We start from the raw sequence: 18,323 nt of genomic DNA, 5'->3' as shown, positions 1-18,323 counted from the left end.
GATTTTTTTTCTCGTTACACTGTTTACCAATTGGATTAATTTATTTTACATTTTGATAGATCGGACTTTTATGGACACAGCAAAGCGAAATATGTGTATATATAGTTTTGTAATTGTTTTATTTTTCATGGGGCAAAAGAGTAGTGATTTGAACTTTTGTTATTTTTGTCATATCTTTAAACTTTTTTCCTCACTTTCTACTCTATTTGTTAGTCCCCTTAGGGGACTTGAAGCTTCGATCATCTGATAGCTTGTGCTATCCATAGCAATCAATGCATCAGCAGCGCTATGTGTAGAGAAAATCATGGTTTCCTGTGCCAGCCCATTAAAGACTGGGTTTCACAGGAGGATCATAATGACAGGCAAAAGGGTCTTTAATGGATGCCTGGCTGTCATGGCAACCCATCGGCGCCCCACGGTCACATCACGGGTGCGCCGATGGGAGCGTGGAAAGAAGTGCTTCATGCCATCGTGTGTTAAATGCCGGTGTCAGAGATTGATGGTGGGATTTAACAAGATTAAGAGTCGCAGGTGCAGTGGTTCCACCCGTGGCTGTGAAAGGCATGTGAAGGCTAATTAAATTAGCTGTCATACGCAGGAAAAGATGCAGGCTCAGTGTGCGAGCCTGCATCAAGGGTCGAGACACGACTTTTGACGTGAAGTAGTTAAAGGATGTTTCTCTCTGAATAGTCATAGTGTTTCAGGGTCATACATACCTGGTTAAGATCGCAAAGCCAGTGCCCAATACACAGTGCAATCAAGTGCCATAGATTATTAACATGAAACCTGCAACCAATCAATAGCTTTAGTGATGATGGTTGCTACAAGATGAAATCAAACATTGGCAGATCAGGCTTCTGACAGGAGTATCACGGATTTACTGCCAGTATCAAAAACAGTAGATACAGTTGTGTGAAAAAGTGTTTGCTCCCTTCCCGATTTCCTATTCTTTTCCATATGTGTCACACTTAAATGTTTTGGATCACCAAACAAGATTAAATATTAAACAAAGATAACACAAGTAAACACAGAATGTGGTTTATAAATAGCTTCCCTTCATGACACAGATGGAGCTGCCACTTTTTATAGCACCACAATAACAGCAACACTTGATTCGGCTGCCCCCCTCACGCAGAGCAAAACTCGAACAATCAACAGGCAGCCCTGTCTGACCAGTCTGACCAAAGAACTGAGACGGGTTTCCAGGGCCGCTGAGCGGAGATGGAAGAGAACCCATTCTACTGAGCACTTCAGCGCATACAAGCAGTCCCTTGCCAGCTTTAAGTCCACGCTCTCTGCCGCAAAACAAACTTACTTCGCATCTCTCATATCCTCCCTGTCTCACAACCCTAAACAGCTCTTCAACACCTTCAATTCTCTACTCCGTCCCACAATACGTCCTCCCCCTCCTCTCATTTCTGCTGAAGACTTTGCCTCCTTCTTTAAGCAGAAGATCGACACGATCAGACAAAACTTTGGCCCGCAGCCCCTACTGCCCCCTTTAGCCGCTCAGCCCTGTTCTGCAAAAGCCAGCTTCTCCACCATGACAGAAGATCAGCTCTCCACCCTTCTGTCAAGATCACACCTCACCACTTGTGCCCTTGACCCACTCCAGTCTCACCTCATAACTTGGCCACAGTCTTCATCCCATCTCTAACACACCTCTTCAACCTTTCACTTACAAATGGTGTCTTTCCCTTATCCTTCAAACATGCCTCAATCACACCCATCCTCAAAAAGCCCTCCCTTGATCCATCCTCTGTGTCTAACTATCGCCCAATATCTCTTCTCCCTTACACCTCAAAACTACTGGAACAGCATGTATATCTTGAACTGTCCTCCCACCTCTCCTCCTGCTTCCTCTTTGACCGGTTACAATCTGGCTTCCGACCGCATCGCTCAACTGAAACTGCCCTAACTAAAGTCACTAACGACTTACTAACCGCCAAGAGCAAGCGACACTACTCTGTCCTCCTTCTCCTGGCCCTGTCCTCTGCCTTCAACACCGTAGACCATTCCCTCCTGCTACAGACTCTCTCATCTCTTGGCATCACAGACTTCGCCCTATCCTGGATCTCTTCATACGTAACAGACCGAACATTTAGTGTCTCCCTCTCACACACCACCTCCTCATCTCGCTTCCTGTCTGTTGGTGTTCCTCAAGGCTCTGTCCTAGGACCCCTACTATTCTCCATCTACACCTTTGGCTTGGGACAGCTCATAGAATCCCATGGTTTGCAGTATCACCTCTACGCCGATGACACGCAGATCTACCTATCTGGACCCAACCTCGCCTCCTTACTGACCGAAATCTCACAATGTCTGTCTGCTATCTCAGCCTTCTTCTCTGCTCACTTTCTCAAACTGAACATGGACAAAACAGAATTCATCATCTTTCCCCCATCTCAATCTACCCCTCCATCAGACCTATCCATCAATGTCAATGGCTGCTCTCTTTCCCCAGTCCCGCACACTCAGTGCCTTGGGGTGATCCTCGACTCTGTGCTCTCTTTCAAACCACATATCCAAGCCCTCCCCTCCTCCTGCCACCTCAAACTCAAAAATATTTCCCGGATCCGCTCATTCCTCAACCACGAAACCACAAAAACACTAGTGCATGCTCTTATTATCTCCCACCTTGACTACTGCAACCTCCTACTCTCTGGCCTCCCCTTAGCACTCTGGCTCCTCTCCAGTCCATCCTACACTCTGCTGCCCGACTAATCCACCTGTCTCCCCACTATTCCCCAGCCTACCCCCTATGCCAAGCCCTTCACTGGCTTCCCATTGCCCAGAGGCTCCAATTCAAAACCCTAACCATGACATACAAAGTCATCCACAACCTGTCTCCTCCATACATCTGTGAAATGGTCTCTAGGTACCTACCTGCCCGCAACCTTTGATCATCTCAAGATCTCCTTCTCAACTCCCCCCTTATCTCTTCTTCCCCCAACCGCATACAAGACTTCTCCCGTGCTTCCCCGTACTCTGGAACTCTCTGCCGCAACACATCAGACTCTCACCATCAACGGAATCCTTTAAGAAGAACCTGAAGACCCACCTGTTCCGACAAGCCTACAGCCTGCAATGATCCTCGGTCTACTGAACCACCGCATGACCTGCTCTACCCTCTCCTACTGTATCCTCACCCATCCCTGTAGACTGTGAGCCCTCGCGGGCAGGGTCCCCTCTCCTTATGTACTTGTGTGTCCCTTGTCTTACACATGTTTATTATTCTTGTCTATATTTCCCTTTTTTCACATGTAAAGCGCCATGTAATAAATGGCGCTATATAAATGCATAATAATAATAATAATAATAATAATAATAATAATAATAATAATGATAAATGAAGATCTTAAATTATTAAGGGGAAAAGAAATCCAAACCTACAGGGTCCTATGTAAAAAAGTGATTGCTCCCCTTCCCCCTTAAAACATAAATTAACTGTGGTTTAACACATTAGGTTAGGACCCCTTAACATAGAGTTCAAGTTTTTTCAAAACAACAGCCCTCAGGCCCACACAACTGCCCATCAGTCCGTGAGCACAGTCCAATTTCTTCAACCCTTTTGGCACATCACGTCATCCATTCCCTCTCACCCAAACATTCGGCTTTACGGCAAACACACAGTCCATCAAGTCCTGACCATCAAGTCCTGTTGTGAACAAAAGTTCTTTATTGGCACACATTGAAGCTAACTGCCCACGTTGCAGAAATGCTGCAGAAATTTCCTCAACATTTCCGCATTCCCCCCGTGGGTAAAGCGCATGCAAATTCGCATGCACTTTTCCCACGGAAAACAAACGTTTTTCGCTTGCGGAATGCTTGTGCATTCCAAGCGATTAGCATCGCTTGGAAATGTGATAGGTAGGATGTTAAAATAATAATAAAAAATAAAAATATTCTTATTCTCACCTTTCGACGGCCCCTGATCGGCTCTGCGGCGCTCCTGGCATCTTCCGGTCCCTGTAATGCTTTGCGCGAAGGACCTGAGATGACGTCACGCTTGCGGGAGCGCAACGTCATCAGCGGTCAATTGCGCAAAGCATTACTGGGACCGGAAGATGCCGGGAACGTGGTGAGAGGTGGAAGGACTTCGGGGGGTGGCCGGAAGGTGATTATATCTCTGTTTTGTTTTTCTTCTATTTTTTACAGGATTATGGTACCCAAGGCCTGGAGGACAGTCTCCTCTCTTCCAGGCCCTGGGTACCATCCGCACATGATCCACTTACTTTGCGCATGGTGGGCATAGCCACATGCGGAAAGTAAGCAGATAAATGCATTCCTATGGGTGCGGAATTGGCGCAATTCTGCAAAAAGAATGGGCATGCTGCGGATTTTTCCGCTATGCGATTCCGCAGTGGAAAAATCCACAGCATTAGCACAGCATTGTGGAATCCCATAGGATTGCATGGGAAGCGTTTTTGCGGCGATTCCGCAGCAAAAAAATGCCACGAAAACGAAAAACGCAACGTGTGCACACAGCCTCAAAGTGAAACGAAACTCCAAGCGAATGTGGCGCTAATCACCTTAGGATTTCTTGAATACATCCACTTCCAGTGAAAATCTATTACTAAAAGTAATTTATTCCAGAAAAAAGACAAATATATTTTTAAAATGCAGTTCAACGCGTTTTGGCTGCTATTTTTAGAGAGCAGCCTTCATAAGGTAACAAAAAAACAAACAAACATACAAAAGCACTAAAAAAGCACTATATAGAGCTTTTGTATGTTGTTTGTTTTTTTTGTTACTTGATGAAGACTGCAATGTAAAAATAGCAACCGAAACGCGTTGAACTGTATTTTAAAAATATTTTTAAAAAGTTTTTCTTTTTTTTGGAATAAATTAACTTTTAGTAATAGATTTTCACTGGAAGTGGATATATTCAAGAAATCCTAAAGTGATTAGCGCCACATTCACTTGAAGTTTCTTTTCACTTTGAATTCACCACCTGTGTAGATCCGAAACAGGATCAACACATAGTTCTCCAAAGTGAGCTGCACACCTTATTGGATTATACAAGACATGGAGAAGAGGCGCCTAAAGAATTGATTCCTTGAGAATCTCAACTTGCATTTCTTACTGATTGAAGGTGAGCATAACCACAACTAAAAGATTTTTTTACTGTTGGTAAAAATGTTTTACTCTCAGAGGAAGCGCTGCACTTGTCTTTGTTCCCTCTCTCTTTAAACCAGGGTATTTGTAAAGGCTTATTTGCACACATGGCAGGCTCACAGTCTGTTTGGGCAGAGTCCGGGGGGAAATGGGACAATGTCCAAGGGGCAAGGTGCACAGTCCTTATGGGTCCTCACACGAACTCAGAACAGTTCCTTTCCTTTTCTTTATATGCAACGAGCACAACTGATGTTGTTCAATGTTTTGTTATTAATGTATCAATATTTGGTAATAATTTGTTATTAAATGTATTAATATCAATGTAAATGTTATTACAATGTTATAAATCATTTACTTGTTTCTTAAGTGCATCATCTACAATCAGAACCTATCAATTTAGAAGTGTACCCAATCGGCATCATGACTTCGAGGTCAATGTAGCCGGCACATGACTTGTCTATGTTGTCATTTCAGTACTAATAAATTGTTTTTCAGTTTTCAGCATTAATCCTTTTTTCTCCACTCTCCAGATGGACTTTCTGCCTTCCAGAACTTCCTGAAAATGGAATTCAGCGAGGAGAACATTGAGTTCTGGATGGCTTGTGAGGATTACAAAAAGATCAAGACGCCAACCAAGCAGGCAGGAAAGGCTAAGAAAATCTATGAAGAATTCATCCAAGCAGAGGCTCCAAGAGAGGTAAATACATGAGATAGGAGTGACAAAGGGTGCATGCAGGATCTGCATGTATCTTTATATTTTACAGTCATAGATTGCTGCCAAACGTCTTTTATGACATATGTTTTGTTTAGAATGTATCAAGACAGTGCTAATACAGCAGGTTGTCCCTGGTCTGAGACTCATGTTTCTTAGATCAAGGTAACTGAAGGCTGAATTTTGATGGAAGGCAAATTTACAGGACTTACCGGTAGGCTGTTTTGGAGCAATGATTGGCATCATTATCAGATTTGGGTTACAAGGGTCCACCAGTAACATTGACTCTGGGAGCCCACTATTCAGATACATGCAAATATTACATTATCTTCTTTCCGAAATTTGCCTCTGCTCCTATATAATAATAAAATAGGTACGGTAGTTTGTTAAATGATCTTCACATAATGAATCAAATGTATTACACCAACTACTGCTCATGCTGGGGGATACTTGGCTTACTCCTACTTAAGGGCCCCCCGGGGAATTCACCTCTTTCCTGAGTGCCAGTCCGAGCCTGACTAGCATTACAGGTTTAATATAATTAGTTGGCCAAGATTGGAATTATCTTAGATCTCACAATCTTTGAATCTGGAGCAGAGTTGTGTATTACAGGTGTCTCCAACTGCTGATGCCATGGACTCCATTCCTCAGCTTGAAATTTCCAAGCATCATGTATATATTTTAGTTTTCATGAAGCTTTAACTGACAGAGCTGTACACATATGGTGGAAGCAGGAAGCTATTAATGGCACCAATTTGGGTTATATATCATTTAGTAATTAAAGGGGTTGTCTGACACCAAAAAAGTTTTTTTATCATGGTTACCTGCTCTCTTTTATAATCAGAAGACCCCTGAAGTTTGTGAGTGGCTGCAGCAGTCTTCTAGTCATCTGAATGCTGCAGCCAATCACAGGCTTCAATTATCCTGGGACTGCTAAACAGAGTACGCATTGCTTCTGAGGCTGACCTGCGATGAATATACAGGGCTGCAGGCAGATGAATATGACTCCATTTTTATGATTCTAAAGCATCCATAGCTAAAAAATAATATTATGTCAGACAAACCATTTATTTTTTTTCTGGTGGGCAATGGTTTTTTCCATTGCCCACCAGAAAAAAAATAAATGATTTGTCTGACATAATTTTATTTTTTAGAAGAGTACTTCTAAAAAAAAATAAAATTATTTTTACTATATGGTATTAATGATGTAACTGTATCCTGTGCGTTAACACAAACTCAGGATGTCCCCATTGAAGTAAGCCTTGTATTTTTTTTTTTTTTGCGTAGTAGGGCAGATATCCGAATATATGATACAACTGGTTCTTTGGGTTACTATTGGCTGTGCCAGATATCCATGTTTCTTTCTTTCCAATTTCTCTATTCACTTTGTGTAACCAGATATTGTTTGTCTTGGACTGTTATTTGGAGAGAGTAATATCCCCACAGATAGGAAATTACTTGAGTCTTTTGGTTGGAAAATCGCAGCTAAGTATATGCCATTAATTTTGATCATTACCACCTAAATTCAGAATGACTTAAAGGGGTTGTCCAGTCACAATATATTTACAGGATAGGTCTTCATATCAGATTGGTCGGTGGGCAATGAGCTACAGTGTCCACCAGATGCAAAAATTTGATCTGAAAACTGCATCTCCATTCAATGTGTATTGGCCGCTTCTGGGTCCTGCACAACAGCTTCATCATAAAGGATTGACGCTGTTCTGCAGTACCCGCCAGCAGCTGCTACACATTGGAGCTGAGCTTTACAGCTCCATTCAACGTGATTGTCTGGTGGCTGCTAGAGCAAAAAACAGCTAATCGATGGGGTTGTTGGGTGTCTGACCACTCTAGTAGATAGGTCATCAATATGTTATAATCATACAACCCCTTTCATCTTAAATGTGGGCAAACTAAAGGGAGGAAATGCATGTTGACACAGCTTGAGCAGACTTAGAAAACGGTCTAAAAGATGCACTTTCCAAAGCAAATAATCTCTATATATAAAAGTAAATGTACAGTTGTGGCCAAAAGTATTGACACCCCTGCAATTCTGTCAGATAATACTCAGTTTCTTCCTGAAAATGATTGCAAACACAAATTCTTTGGTATTATTATCTTCATTTAATTAGTCTTAAATGAAAAAGCACAAAAGAGAATGAAGCAAAAAGCAAAACATTGATAATTTCACACAAAACTCCAAAAATGGGCCAGACAAACGTATTGGCACCCTCAGCCTAATACTTAGTTGCACAACCTTTAGCCAAAATAACTGCGACCAACCGCTTCTGGTAACCATCAGTAAGTTTCTTACAATGCTCTGCTGGAATTTTAGACCATTCTTCTTTGGCAAACTGCTCCAGGTCCCTGATATTTTAAGGGTGCCTTCTCCAAACTGCCATTTTTAGATCTTTCCATAAGTGTTCTATAGGATTCAGGTCTGGACTCATTGCCGGCCACCTTAGAAGTCTCCAGTGCTTTCTCTTAAACCATTTTCTAGTGCTTTTTGAAGTGTGTTTTGGGTCATTGTCCTGCTGGAAGACCCATGACCTCTGAGGGAGACCCAGCTTTCTCACACTGGGCCCTACATTATGCTGCAAAATTTGTTGGTAGTCTTCAGACTTCATAATGCCATGCACACGATCAAGCAGTCCAGTGCCAGAGGCAGAAAAGCAACCCCAAAACATCAGGGAACCTCCGCCATGTTTGACTGTAGGGACCGTGTTCTTTTCTTTGAATGTAAACTCTATGTTGATGCTTTTGCCCAAAAAGCTCTACTTTTGTCTCATCTGACCAGAGAACATTCTTCCAAAACATTTTAGGCTTTTTCAGGTAAGTTTTGGCAAACTCCAGCCTGGCTTTTTTATGTCTCAGGGTAAGAAGTGGGGTCTTCCTGGGTCTCCTACCATACAGTCCCTTTTCATTCAGACGCCAACGGATAGTACGAGTTGACACTGTTGTACCCTCGGACTGCAGGGCAGCTTGAACTTGTTTGGATGTTAGTTGAGGTTCTTTATCCAACATCCACACAATCTTGCATTGAAATCTATTGTCAATTTTTCTTTTCCGTCCACATCTAGGGAAGTTAGCCACAGTGCCATGGGCTTTAAACTTCTTGATGACACTGCGCACGGTAGACACAGGAACATTCAGGTCTTTGGAGATGGACTTGTAGCCTTGAGAGTGCTCATGCTTCCTCACAATTTGGTTTCTCAAGTCCTCAGACAGTTCTTTGGTCTTCTTTCTTTTCTCCATGCTCAATGTGGTACACACAAGGACACAGGACAGAGGTTGAGTCAACTTTAATCCATGTCAACTGGCTGCAAGTGTGATTTAGTTATTGCCAACACCTGTTAGGTGCCACAGGTAAGTTACAGGTGCTGTTAATTACACAAATTAGAGAACTATCACATGATTTTTCGAACAGTGCCAATACTTTTGTCCACCCTCTTTTTTATCTTTGGTGTGGAATTATATTCAATTTGGCTTTAGGACAATTCTTTTTGTGTTTTTTCATTTAAGACAAATTAAATGAAGATAATAATACCAAAGAATTTGTGTTTGCAATCATTTTCAGGAAGAAACTGAGTATTATCTGACAGAATTGCAGGGGTGTCAATACTTTTGGCCACAATTGTATGTGTGTGCATCACCAACCAATCACGAAGCATCGTTCATTTTACCAGAGCTGTTCAAAAGAAGCTGAGCTGTGATTGGTTGCTATGAGCAACAGTTTTCCTTGCAACCAATCACTAAGCATCTCTCATTTCACCAGAGCTGGTTAAAAGTAGCTGAGATGTGATTGGTTGCTATGAGCAAGTTTTCCCACTTGACAACACCTCAGCAGACACTGACATGGTGGGAGAAATCCAGCATCCCCGGGAACATGAGCTCCCAGCCATTGTCTGCCCCCCTGAAAGGAGCAGAGAGCACATGACAGAAATGAATCGCCCCCTCCCTCTTAAAGGGATCTCCAGTATGGTAGTCAGAGCAACTCGATCCAGGTTTTGACCCCAGGCCTCTCTTAAAGGGATCCCTGGTATGGAAGTTAGGACCATTCCACTCTGCTCTGTGGTTCTGACCCCAGGGTCTCTTAAAGGGATCATTGGTAGGGAAGTTAGGGCAAATCCACTCTGCACTTTGGTTCTGACCCCAGGCCTTTCTTAAAGGGATCTCCGGCATGGAAGTCAGGGCAAATCCCTCAACGCTCTGATTCTGACCCCAGGGTTCAATTAAAGGGATCATTGGTATGCAAGTCACGGCAAATCCACTCAGTGCTCTGGTTTTGATCCCAGTCTCTCTTAAAGGGATCCCCGGTATGGAAGTGAGGGCAAATCCACTCTGCGCTTTGATACTGACCTCAGGCCTCTCTTAAAGGGATCTCCGGTATGGAAGTTAGGGTAAATCCCTCAGCGCTCTGATTATCACTCCAGGCTTCTATTAAAGGGATCATTGGTATGGAAGTCAGGACAAATCCACTCAGCCCTCTGGTTCTGACCCCAGGCCTCTCTTAAAGGGATCCCTGGTATGAAAGTTAGGACCGTTCCACTCAGCGCTCTGGTTCTGACCCCAGGCTGACAGGATGATGTGGGATATTAGGGGTAGTAGTCCGGTGGCTCTGGCTGATGGGATGTTGTGGGATATTAGGGGTAGTAGTCTGGTGTCCCTGGCTGACGGAATGATGTGGGATATTAATGGTAGTTGTCTGGTGGCCCTGGCAGACGGGATGATGTGGGATATTAGGGGGTGTAGTCCGGTAGCTCAGGCTGACGGGATGATGTGGGATATTAGTGGTAGTAGTCTGGTGGCTCTGGCTGACGGGATGATGTGGGATGTTAGTGGTAGTTGTCTGGTGGCCCTGGCAGACGGGATGATGTGGGATATTAGGGGTAGTAGTCCGGTGGCTTTGACAGGATGATATGGGATATTAGGAGTAGTAGTCTGGTGGCTCTGGCTGGCAGGACGATGTGGGATATTAGGGATAGTAATCTAGTAGCTCAGGCTAACGGGATGATGTGGGATATTAGGGGTAGTAGTCCGGTAGCTCTGGCTGACGGGATGATGTGGGATATTATAGTGAATGTGGCTATATGGAGTGGGCGGGGCTCTACACTCAGCTTTATATATATATATATACAGTGCCTACAAGTAGTATTCAACCCCCTGCAGATTTAGCAGGTTTGATAAGATGCAAATAAGTTAGAGCCTTCAAACTTCACACAAGAGCAGGATTTATTAACAGATGCATAAATCTTACAAACCAAAAAGTTATGTTGCTCTGTTAAATTTTAATAAATTTTAAACATACAAGTGTGGGTCAATTATTATTCAACCCCTAGGTTTAATATTTTGTGGAATAACCCTTGTTTGCAATTACAGCTAATAATCGTCTTTTATAAGACCTCATCAGGCCGGCACAGGTCTCTGGAGTTATCTTGGCCCACTCCTCCATGCAGATCTTCTCCAAGTTATCTAGGTTCTTTGGGTGTCTCATGTGGACTTTAATCTTGAGCTCCTTCCACAAGTTTTCAATTGGGTTAAGGTCAGGAGACTGACTAGGCCACTCCAACACCTTGATTTTTTGCCTCTTGAACCAGGCCTTGGTTTTCTTGGCTGTGTGCTTTGGGTCGTTGTCTTGTTGGAAGATGAAATGATGACCCATCTTAAGATCCTTGATGGAGGAGCGGAGGTTCTTGGCCAAAATCTCCAGGTAGGCCGTGCTATCCATCTTCCCATGGATGCGGACCAGATGGCCAGGCCCCTTGGCTGAAAAACAGCCCCACAGCATGATGCTGCCACCACCATGCTTGACTGTAGGGATGGTATTCTTGGGGTCGTATGCAGTGCCATCCAGTCTCCAAACGTCACGTGTGTGGTTGGCACCAAAGATCTCGATCTTGGTCTCATCAGACCAGAGAACCTTGAACCAGTCTGTCTCAGAGTCTTCCAAGTGATCATGAGCAAACTGTAGACGAGCCTTGACATGACGCTTTGAAAGTAAAGGTACCTTACGGGCTAGTCTGGAACGGAGACCATTGCGGTGGAGTACGTTACTTATGGTATTGACTGAAACCAATGTCCCCACTGCCATGAGATCTTCCCGGAGCTCCTTCCTTGTTGTCCTTGGGTTAGCCTTGACTCTTCGGACAAGCCTGGCCTCAGCACGGGAGGAAACTTTCAAAGGCTGTCCAGGCCGTGGAAGGCTAACAGTAGTTCCATAAGCCTTCCACTTCCGGATGATGCTCCCAACAGTGGAGACAGGTAGGCCCAACTCCTTGGAAAGGGTTTTGTACCCCTTGCCAGCCTTGTGACCCTCCACGATCTTGTCTCTGATGGCCTTGGAATGCTCCTTTGTCTTTCCCATGTTGACCATGTATGAGTGCTGTTCACAAGTTTGGGGAGGGTCTTAAATAGTCATAAAAGGCTGGAAAAAGAGATAATTAATCCAAACATGTAAAGCTCATTGTTCTTTGTGCCTGAAATACTTCTTAATACTTTAGGGGAACCAAACAGAATTCTGGTGGTTTGAGGGGTTGAATAATAAATGACCCTCTGAATACACTTTTCACAATTTAAAAAAAAATTAAACAAAGAAATAACATTCTTTTTTGCTGCAGTGCATTTCACACTTCCAGACTGATCTACAGTCCAAATGTCACAATGCCAAGTTAATTCCGAATGTGTAAACCTGCTAAATCTGCAGGGGGTTGAATACTACTTGTAGGCACTGTATATATATATATATATATATAATCATTATAATTTGTCATAACTAACCGTAGTTAGTTACTATGCCCGGGCAGCGACAGGCTCTTCAGCTAGTAATAATAATATTAATAATATTATTTATTATTATTTTCATGTTTTACATTTTAAAAATTACAAAAAGGAAATTGGGCCGATGCAAAAGTTCCCTTTAAACAGTCACATACATGAAAAAAAATATTTGGGTTACTGCAGTTTAAATACTGAAAAGTACCAATTTGATAATGCAGGTTCCCAACTTTTTTTTCCCGCTGGTAATCATTTAGCAGTAACTTTCATTCGCGCTATTAGATTTCACACATTCTTCTTCTGAACATTACTCTTACTTTTCAAGCATCACCACGAGTTGCTGTCATCAGTAAGTACAGAAATATTGCTTTTATAGCAATACGTCTTTCAGTCTTCATGGACTCTGAGGGCATAGATGACACATTTACGTAAGCCATATCCTCTGAATAAAGATTTGCTTTTACATGTGAGGTAAGAGAGGGCGTCGCACATGGAGACAGGATGAGGAGTTGTGCGGGTAGTGCGCATTTACTGTCAGACAGCAGAACAAATGACCAAAGCACAGTGTTCACAAAATAGATGCACCCTACGGCGTCTTCACCGCTTTTCAGCAATGCTCTGGTCATGCAGTGCCATTTTGTGACATCAGCTTCTGACTGGCCGGAAGTCAGTAGCATTTTTTATTAAACACTAGTTTCTGCAGAATTGAGGCAACAATTAGAATGCTAAATGTCCGATTTTTAACACATCATGGTCGGAAGAATAGAAGAACGAGGCGAAGAGGAAGAACAGCATCTTGATGGCTTGATGCTAATGGCAGAGAAGACCCTGGTGGACCTATCTAGGCTTGCACAAAAGCAATCTTCCTACAGATCATTCACCCATAAAGTCACAATTGTTCGAATTCGAGCTACAGGCCATTATAAAGAAATATATATATATCCCTTAGTCCCTTAGAAGGCTATTTGATTTGAGTATTAGTTTCCTCTTAATGTAATGTCTGATCAAAAGACAAATGGACTCTGGCAAAATTAAGAGTACATGAAAATGATACTTTGTAAAGGAATCAGCCCAAAAGTGGGCACTCAGTACAAAATGTCTAGATGAGTTAAAGTATTGTGGCCTCCTCTATTTACAGTATATGTATTGAGATAAGTAAAATTAAATTTGAAAATATATTTTTTTTTCAATAAAGAAAAAAAAATTGAACTGCCTGTACAACCCCTTCCCCCTTTTCACTTGTATAGGGGTCCCTAATTGTTGATTTCCTATTAAAACCTTTTTTTGGAAATGCACATGTAAAAACAGCCAGATCTCAAGATTCACATGTCAAAAGTTGGCTCCATATACCGTACACCTGTAATGAGATGAACAAATGAGAGATTTCCACAGTTTGAGGCCTATTAGAGTGTCAGCAAGCAGGTACCACCATCTGCTGGTCAAATGTTGCAGAACAAGAGAAGGTAGCAAGAACTGCATCAGCATGAACTGTAGGATGATGTACATGGTTCCTGAGGGGAAGAAATTGGAGGAGACACTAGGTCCGGTGACAGCTGTGGTGCAGTGATTATTAAAGGACCTGGGGGTGGGAGAGGTGGGGTATTCGGCGCTTCTGACCTGTGTCAGGATGGACATGCATACAGTGCAGCAGAGATGGTTTGATGCCACCATTATGAGTAACCCGATCTGAGTGAGGAAATGAGTAAACAGAACCAAGTAAAGAACCAAATAACTAGATCCGAGTGAGGAGCCAAGTGATCAGAACCAAATAAAGAACCGAGCAAAGAACTGAGTAACCAGATCCAAGTGAGGAACCAAGTTTCCAAAACCGAGTAACCAGATGCAGATCCGCGTGACCAGAACCAGAGAGAAGAGACCAGAGCCAGGAGATTCGAGTTGAGTATGCAGTGCCAGGTCAGAGAGAGACATCTAGGCAGAAGATGGACGTTCATGTGAGCTGTAACTTCCGGTGTAGACGTACCAGAACTGGAGACAAGAGACCAGAGCCAGGAGACTCGAGTTGAGTACGCAGTGCCAGGTCAGAGAGAGACATCTAGGCAGAAGATGGACGTTCATGTGAGCTGTAACTTCCGATGTAGACGTACAGTACAAAGGGAACTAGGGTCATGCCGCAGGGGACTACGGTGACGATGTAGTATTGTAGACTTCTCGTTATGGCCTGTACGACGGTTCATATTGCCTAAGAGAGAGAGAGTGACGACAGTGACAGGCCAAATAATACTGTGACACCTTTTTGGTCAAGTTATTAGGTCTAAGACACCTCTGACGATACTGGTTACTCACTTGTACCAACAAAAAAATATAGCCGAATTGCTGTATTCTCATTGTATAATAATTTACTGTATATGTATTGTTTGTTTTACCCTTTGATATTGTGCACCACATATAGCCATGTTAATCAAATATCCGTTAGTCCTCATTCTCTGCACTGTTGCATCCACGTGACACATCAACCATAAGACGTTTATCGTAATGGGTAAGCAGACTTGTTTTTGGCTTTCTGCTGCTCTGTCGCAGACATATCAGTTTACAGCCAAGCAAAGCCTGCCAAATAGCTGCGCTAACTCCTTTCAAGTCAGAGCAAATCTCACCAGCCAAAAATATTAAAACCAGAACAAATATGGCCACAAACGTCGATACCTTCATTGTTTCTTGACAAGCAATTAATTTGGCCTAAAGTTTTATAAACAAGTTTTCAAGTAGGAGATGAAGACAAACCAAAAGCTAACATTGTCAGACTAAGTTATTCTTTATCATCGTCAGGACGCTGCTTAGTGCATTGCAATCCAAGGCTTCAGAGAGCCAGGATGACATACTGTAATCTGCGCAATGTTTTTACATATAATTCCTTCCCCATTATATGGTCAGGAACATTTTTGTGTTTTTGGCACACATACTTTTATTTAGAGCTTAAAAATTAGTTGCCATTCAGTTTTTCAAATAAGGTTTAGTTCTTTTCTTTTCATGATATGTGGGGCTTAACTTTTATCCAATTTTTATTTCTTATTTTTTGCTGATAGAGGGAAAAGATAAGGAGAAAAAAGAAAATATGTGTCTGTTTTTTTCTGATTTATTTTAACACCACAAAGGGCCATCGGAACTATGCTTCTGCGCAGACACTGTCAGCACCAACCAGACACTGTCTGTAGGTTACTGAGCACAATCTTGCGAGAGGTTCACTTTAAGCTATTCAGAGGTGGACTTACTGGTGTGTTTTGGGTCTTTCTCCTGCTGCATAACCCAAGTGCGCTTCAGCTTGAGGTCACAAACAGATGGCCGGGCATTCTCCTTCAGTATTTTTTGGTAGACAGCAGAATTCATGGTTCTATTTACCACGGAAAGTCTTCCAGGTCCTGAAGCAGCAAAACAGCCCCAGACCATCACACTACCACCACCATATTTTACTGTTGGTGTGATGTTCCTTTTCTGAAATGCTGTGTTACTTCTACTCTAGATATAATAAGATATACACCTTCCAAAAAGTTCAACTTTGTCTTGTCAGTTGACAGAGTATTCTCCCAAAAGTCTCGGGGATCGTCAAGATGTTTTCTGGCAAAGCTGTGACAATTTTTATGTTTTTATTGCTCAGCAGTGTTTTTCGTCTTGGAGCTCTGCCATGCAGATTATTTTTGCCCAGTCTCTTTATTATGGTGGAGTCATGAACACTGACCTTAACTGAGGCAAGTGAGGCCTGCAGTTCTTTGGATGTTGTTGTGAAGTCTTTTGTGACCTCTTGGATGAGTCGTCACTGTGATCTTGGGGTAATCTTGGTCGGCTGTCCACTTGTGGGAAGAATAAACCCTGTTCCATATTTACACATTTTGTGGATAATGGCTCTCATTGTAGTTCACTGGAGTCTCAAAGATTTAGAAATAGCTTTATAATGTTTTGAATTTCTTTGGATCGCTTCATGATGTTTAGCTTTTGAGGATCTTTCAGTCTACTTCAGTTTGTCAGACCGGTTCTATTTAAGTTATTTCTGGATTAAAAACAGGTGTAGCAGTAATCAGGCCTGCATGTGGCTAGGGAATTTGGACTCAGCTTCCCAAAGATGTGATAAAACACAGTTAATTTATGTTTTAGGGGGGCAATAACTTTTTCACATAGGGCCATGTATGCATAAATTTCTTCTTCCCTTAATAATAAAGACCTTCATTTAAAAACTGCATTTTGTGCTTACTTGTGTTATCTTTGTCTGAAATGTAAATTTGTTTGGCGATCTGAAAGATTTAATTGTGGCAAACATGCAAAAGAACAGGAAATAGGAAGGGGCAAACACTTTTTCACACAACTATGTGGTTGTTTCATAGATGGATGTAAAGAGATCTAGGGTCGCCAAGGGCCTTGGCACAAAAAGGGACCCCAACTCATTCGTTGGTCCCAACTTACGATTTCCTGCATGAGAACTACAAAGTTTCACGTATAAAATGAAGTACTATATTTTATAAGCGATGATGCCCAAACCTTCTTACCAACAAGATGCCCATTATTTCACATAAATGTAAATGTACAGGTCCCAACTTGGTATTCCGATCACCCTCTCCAACGGACAGACTGCATGAAATGTTATCAAATGCTGAACGTAAGGAAAAATAAAGCCTCTAAATATTCTTTCTAAGGAAAAAAAACACAAAAAATAAAGCTTTAAATAGTCACATTAATGAAAGGGTAAAAGAAAAATAAAGTTGTGGGTTTTGGAATGTGTTGATACAAAAGTAAAAACATAAGCTGTGTCAAGAAGAACAAAATTAGCTATGTCCTTAAGGGGTCAGAGAGAGTTTTCTTAGGACTTTGTGTATTTATTATTATAACCTTTCTAATTGATCTTACAGTTAAGAGGTCAGTGCTGCAATTAGGAGTTCAGTCATGCTTTAATGCTTTCCACTTATAGAAGTCATTCATTCATTTTAGCAATACAATTAATAGTCCTAAAAGAGATTAGAAACATGACTTTGTGAATGAGCTAGTAATAAATACATATTTTATAAGCTACAGAAGCCTTTAAAGGGAATCTGTCAGCAGGTTTTTGTTATGTAATGACAGCTTGAGGACAGCATGAGGTAGCAGCTGAGACAAACTTCTGGAGGGTGTCACTAATTAGGCTGTGTGCTGTTGTTTCTATATAATAAAGGTTTAATCAATAGAAAATAATCTTTGCCAGGAATACCGCTCTGCTGTGCTCTGGTCTGACCACGCCCCCTCCTCTGATAATCAGCTCACTGTCAATAGACAATGTACACAGAAAGCTGTGGTGTGGGCGGGGTTAGCTTTCTGAGCTCTGCTACATGCTGCATCTAAAAACTCTGATTGTGTCACAACTGCTGCACCCAGGGAACTAAGTGATACATCACTGGAATCAGTATCTCTTTCTCCACTTTATACTCCTCTCAGATGAAATAGCAAAAACCTGATGACAGATTCCCTTTAAGGTTGGGATCACACATGCGAGAAACTCGAATGAGTCTCACATCTTAATACCACACACTGCCGCCAGCACTCAGGAGCGGAGCGTGTGACCGCATGTATTCCTATGCAGCCGCACGCTCCACTCCCGAGTGCCGGCGGCAGTGCCGGATATTAAGATGCGAGACTCGTCCGAGTTTCTCGCATGTGTGATCCCGGCCTAACAATGAGTGTTTTTCTCTTATAACAAATACAGCAACAATATTATCTATAATGGAGTTCAAAACTCCACATACTA

The 18,323-nt window shown here is 42.3% G+C and overlaps 1 protein-coding gene and 1 long non-coding RNA gene across 2 annotated transcripts in view; one reads left to right on the top strand and one right to left on the bottom strand.

Moving 5' to 3' along the window:
• LOC141085946 (uncharacterized) overlaps positions 1–17,230 on the bottom strand; it is a 111,219-nt gene extending 93,989 nt beyond the window's left edge. Inside the window, exon 1 of the long non-coding RNA XR_012231445.1 lies at positions 17,095–17,230. This is a non-coding gene — a long non-coding RNA (uncharacterized lncRNA). The remainder of the gene's footprint in view (positions 1–17,094) is intronic.
• The window catches only part of RGS5 (regulator of G protein signaling 5), a 173,276-nt gene that overhangs the window by 91,787 nt on the left and 63,166 nt on the right, over positions 1–18,323 (top strand). Inside the window, exon 4 of the mRNA XM_073571615.1 lies at positions 5,649–5,815. Coding sequence (XP_073427716.1) covers positions 5,649–5,815 — 167 coding nt within the window. The remainder of the gene's footprint in view (positions 1–5,648; positions 5,816–18,323) is intronic.

Source organism: Dendrobates tinctorius, unplaced genomic scaffold (genome assembly GCF_039654945.1).
Source record: "Dendrobates tinctorius isolate UK_male_01 unplaced genomic scaffold, ASM3965494v1 ptg000029l, whole genome shotgun sequence".
NCBI lineage: Eukaryota > Metazoa > Chordata > Amphibia > Anura > Dendrobatidae > Dendrobates > Dendrobates tinctorius.
The sequence above is the reverse complement of the archived record's forward strand: the minus strand, read 5'-3'. Positions and strand labels throughout refer to the sequence as shown.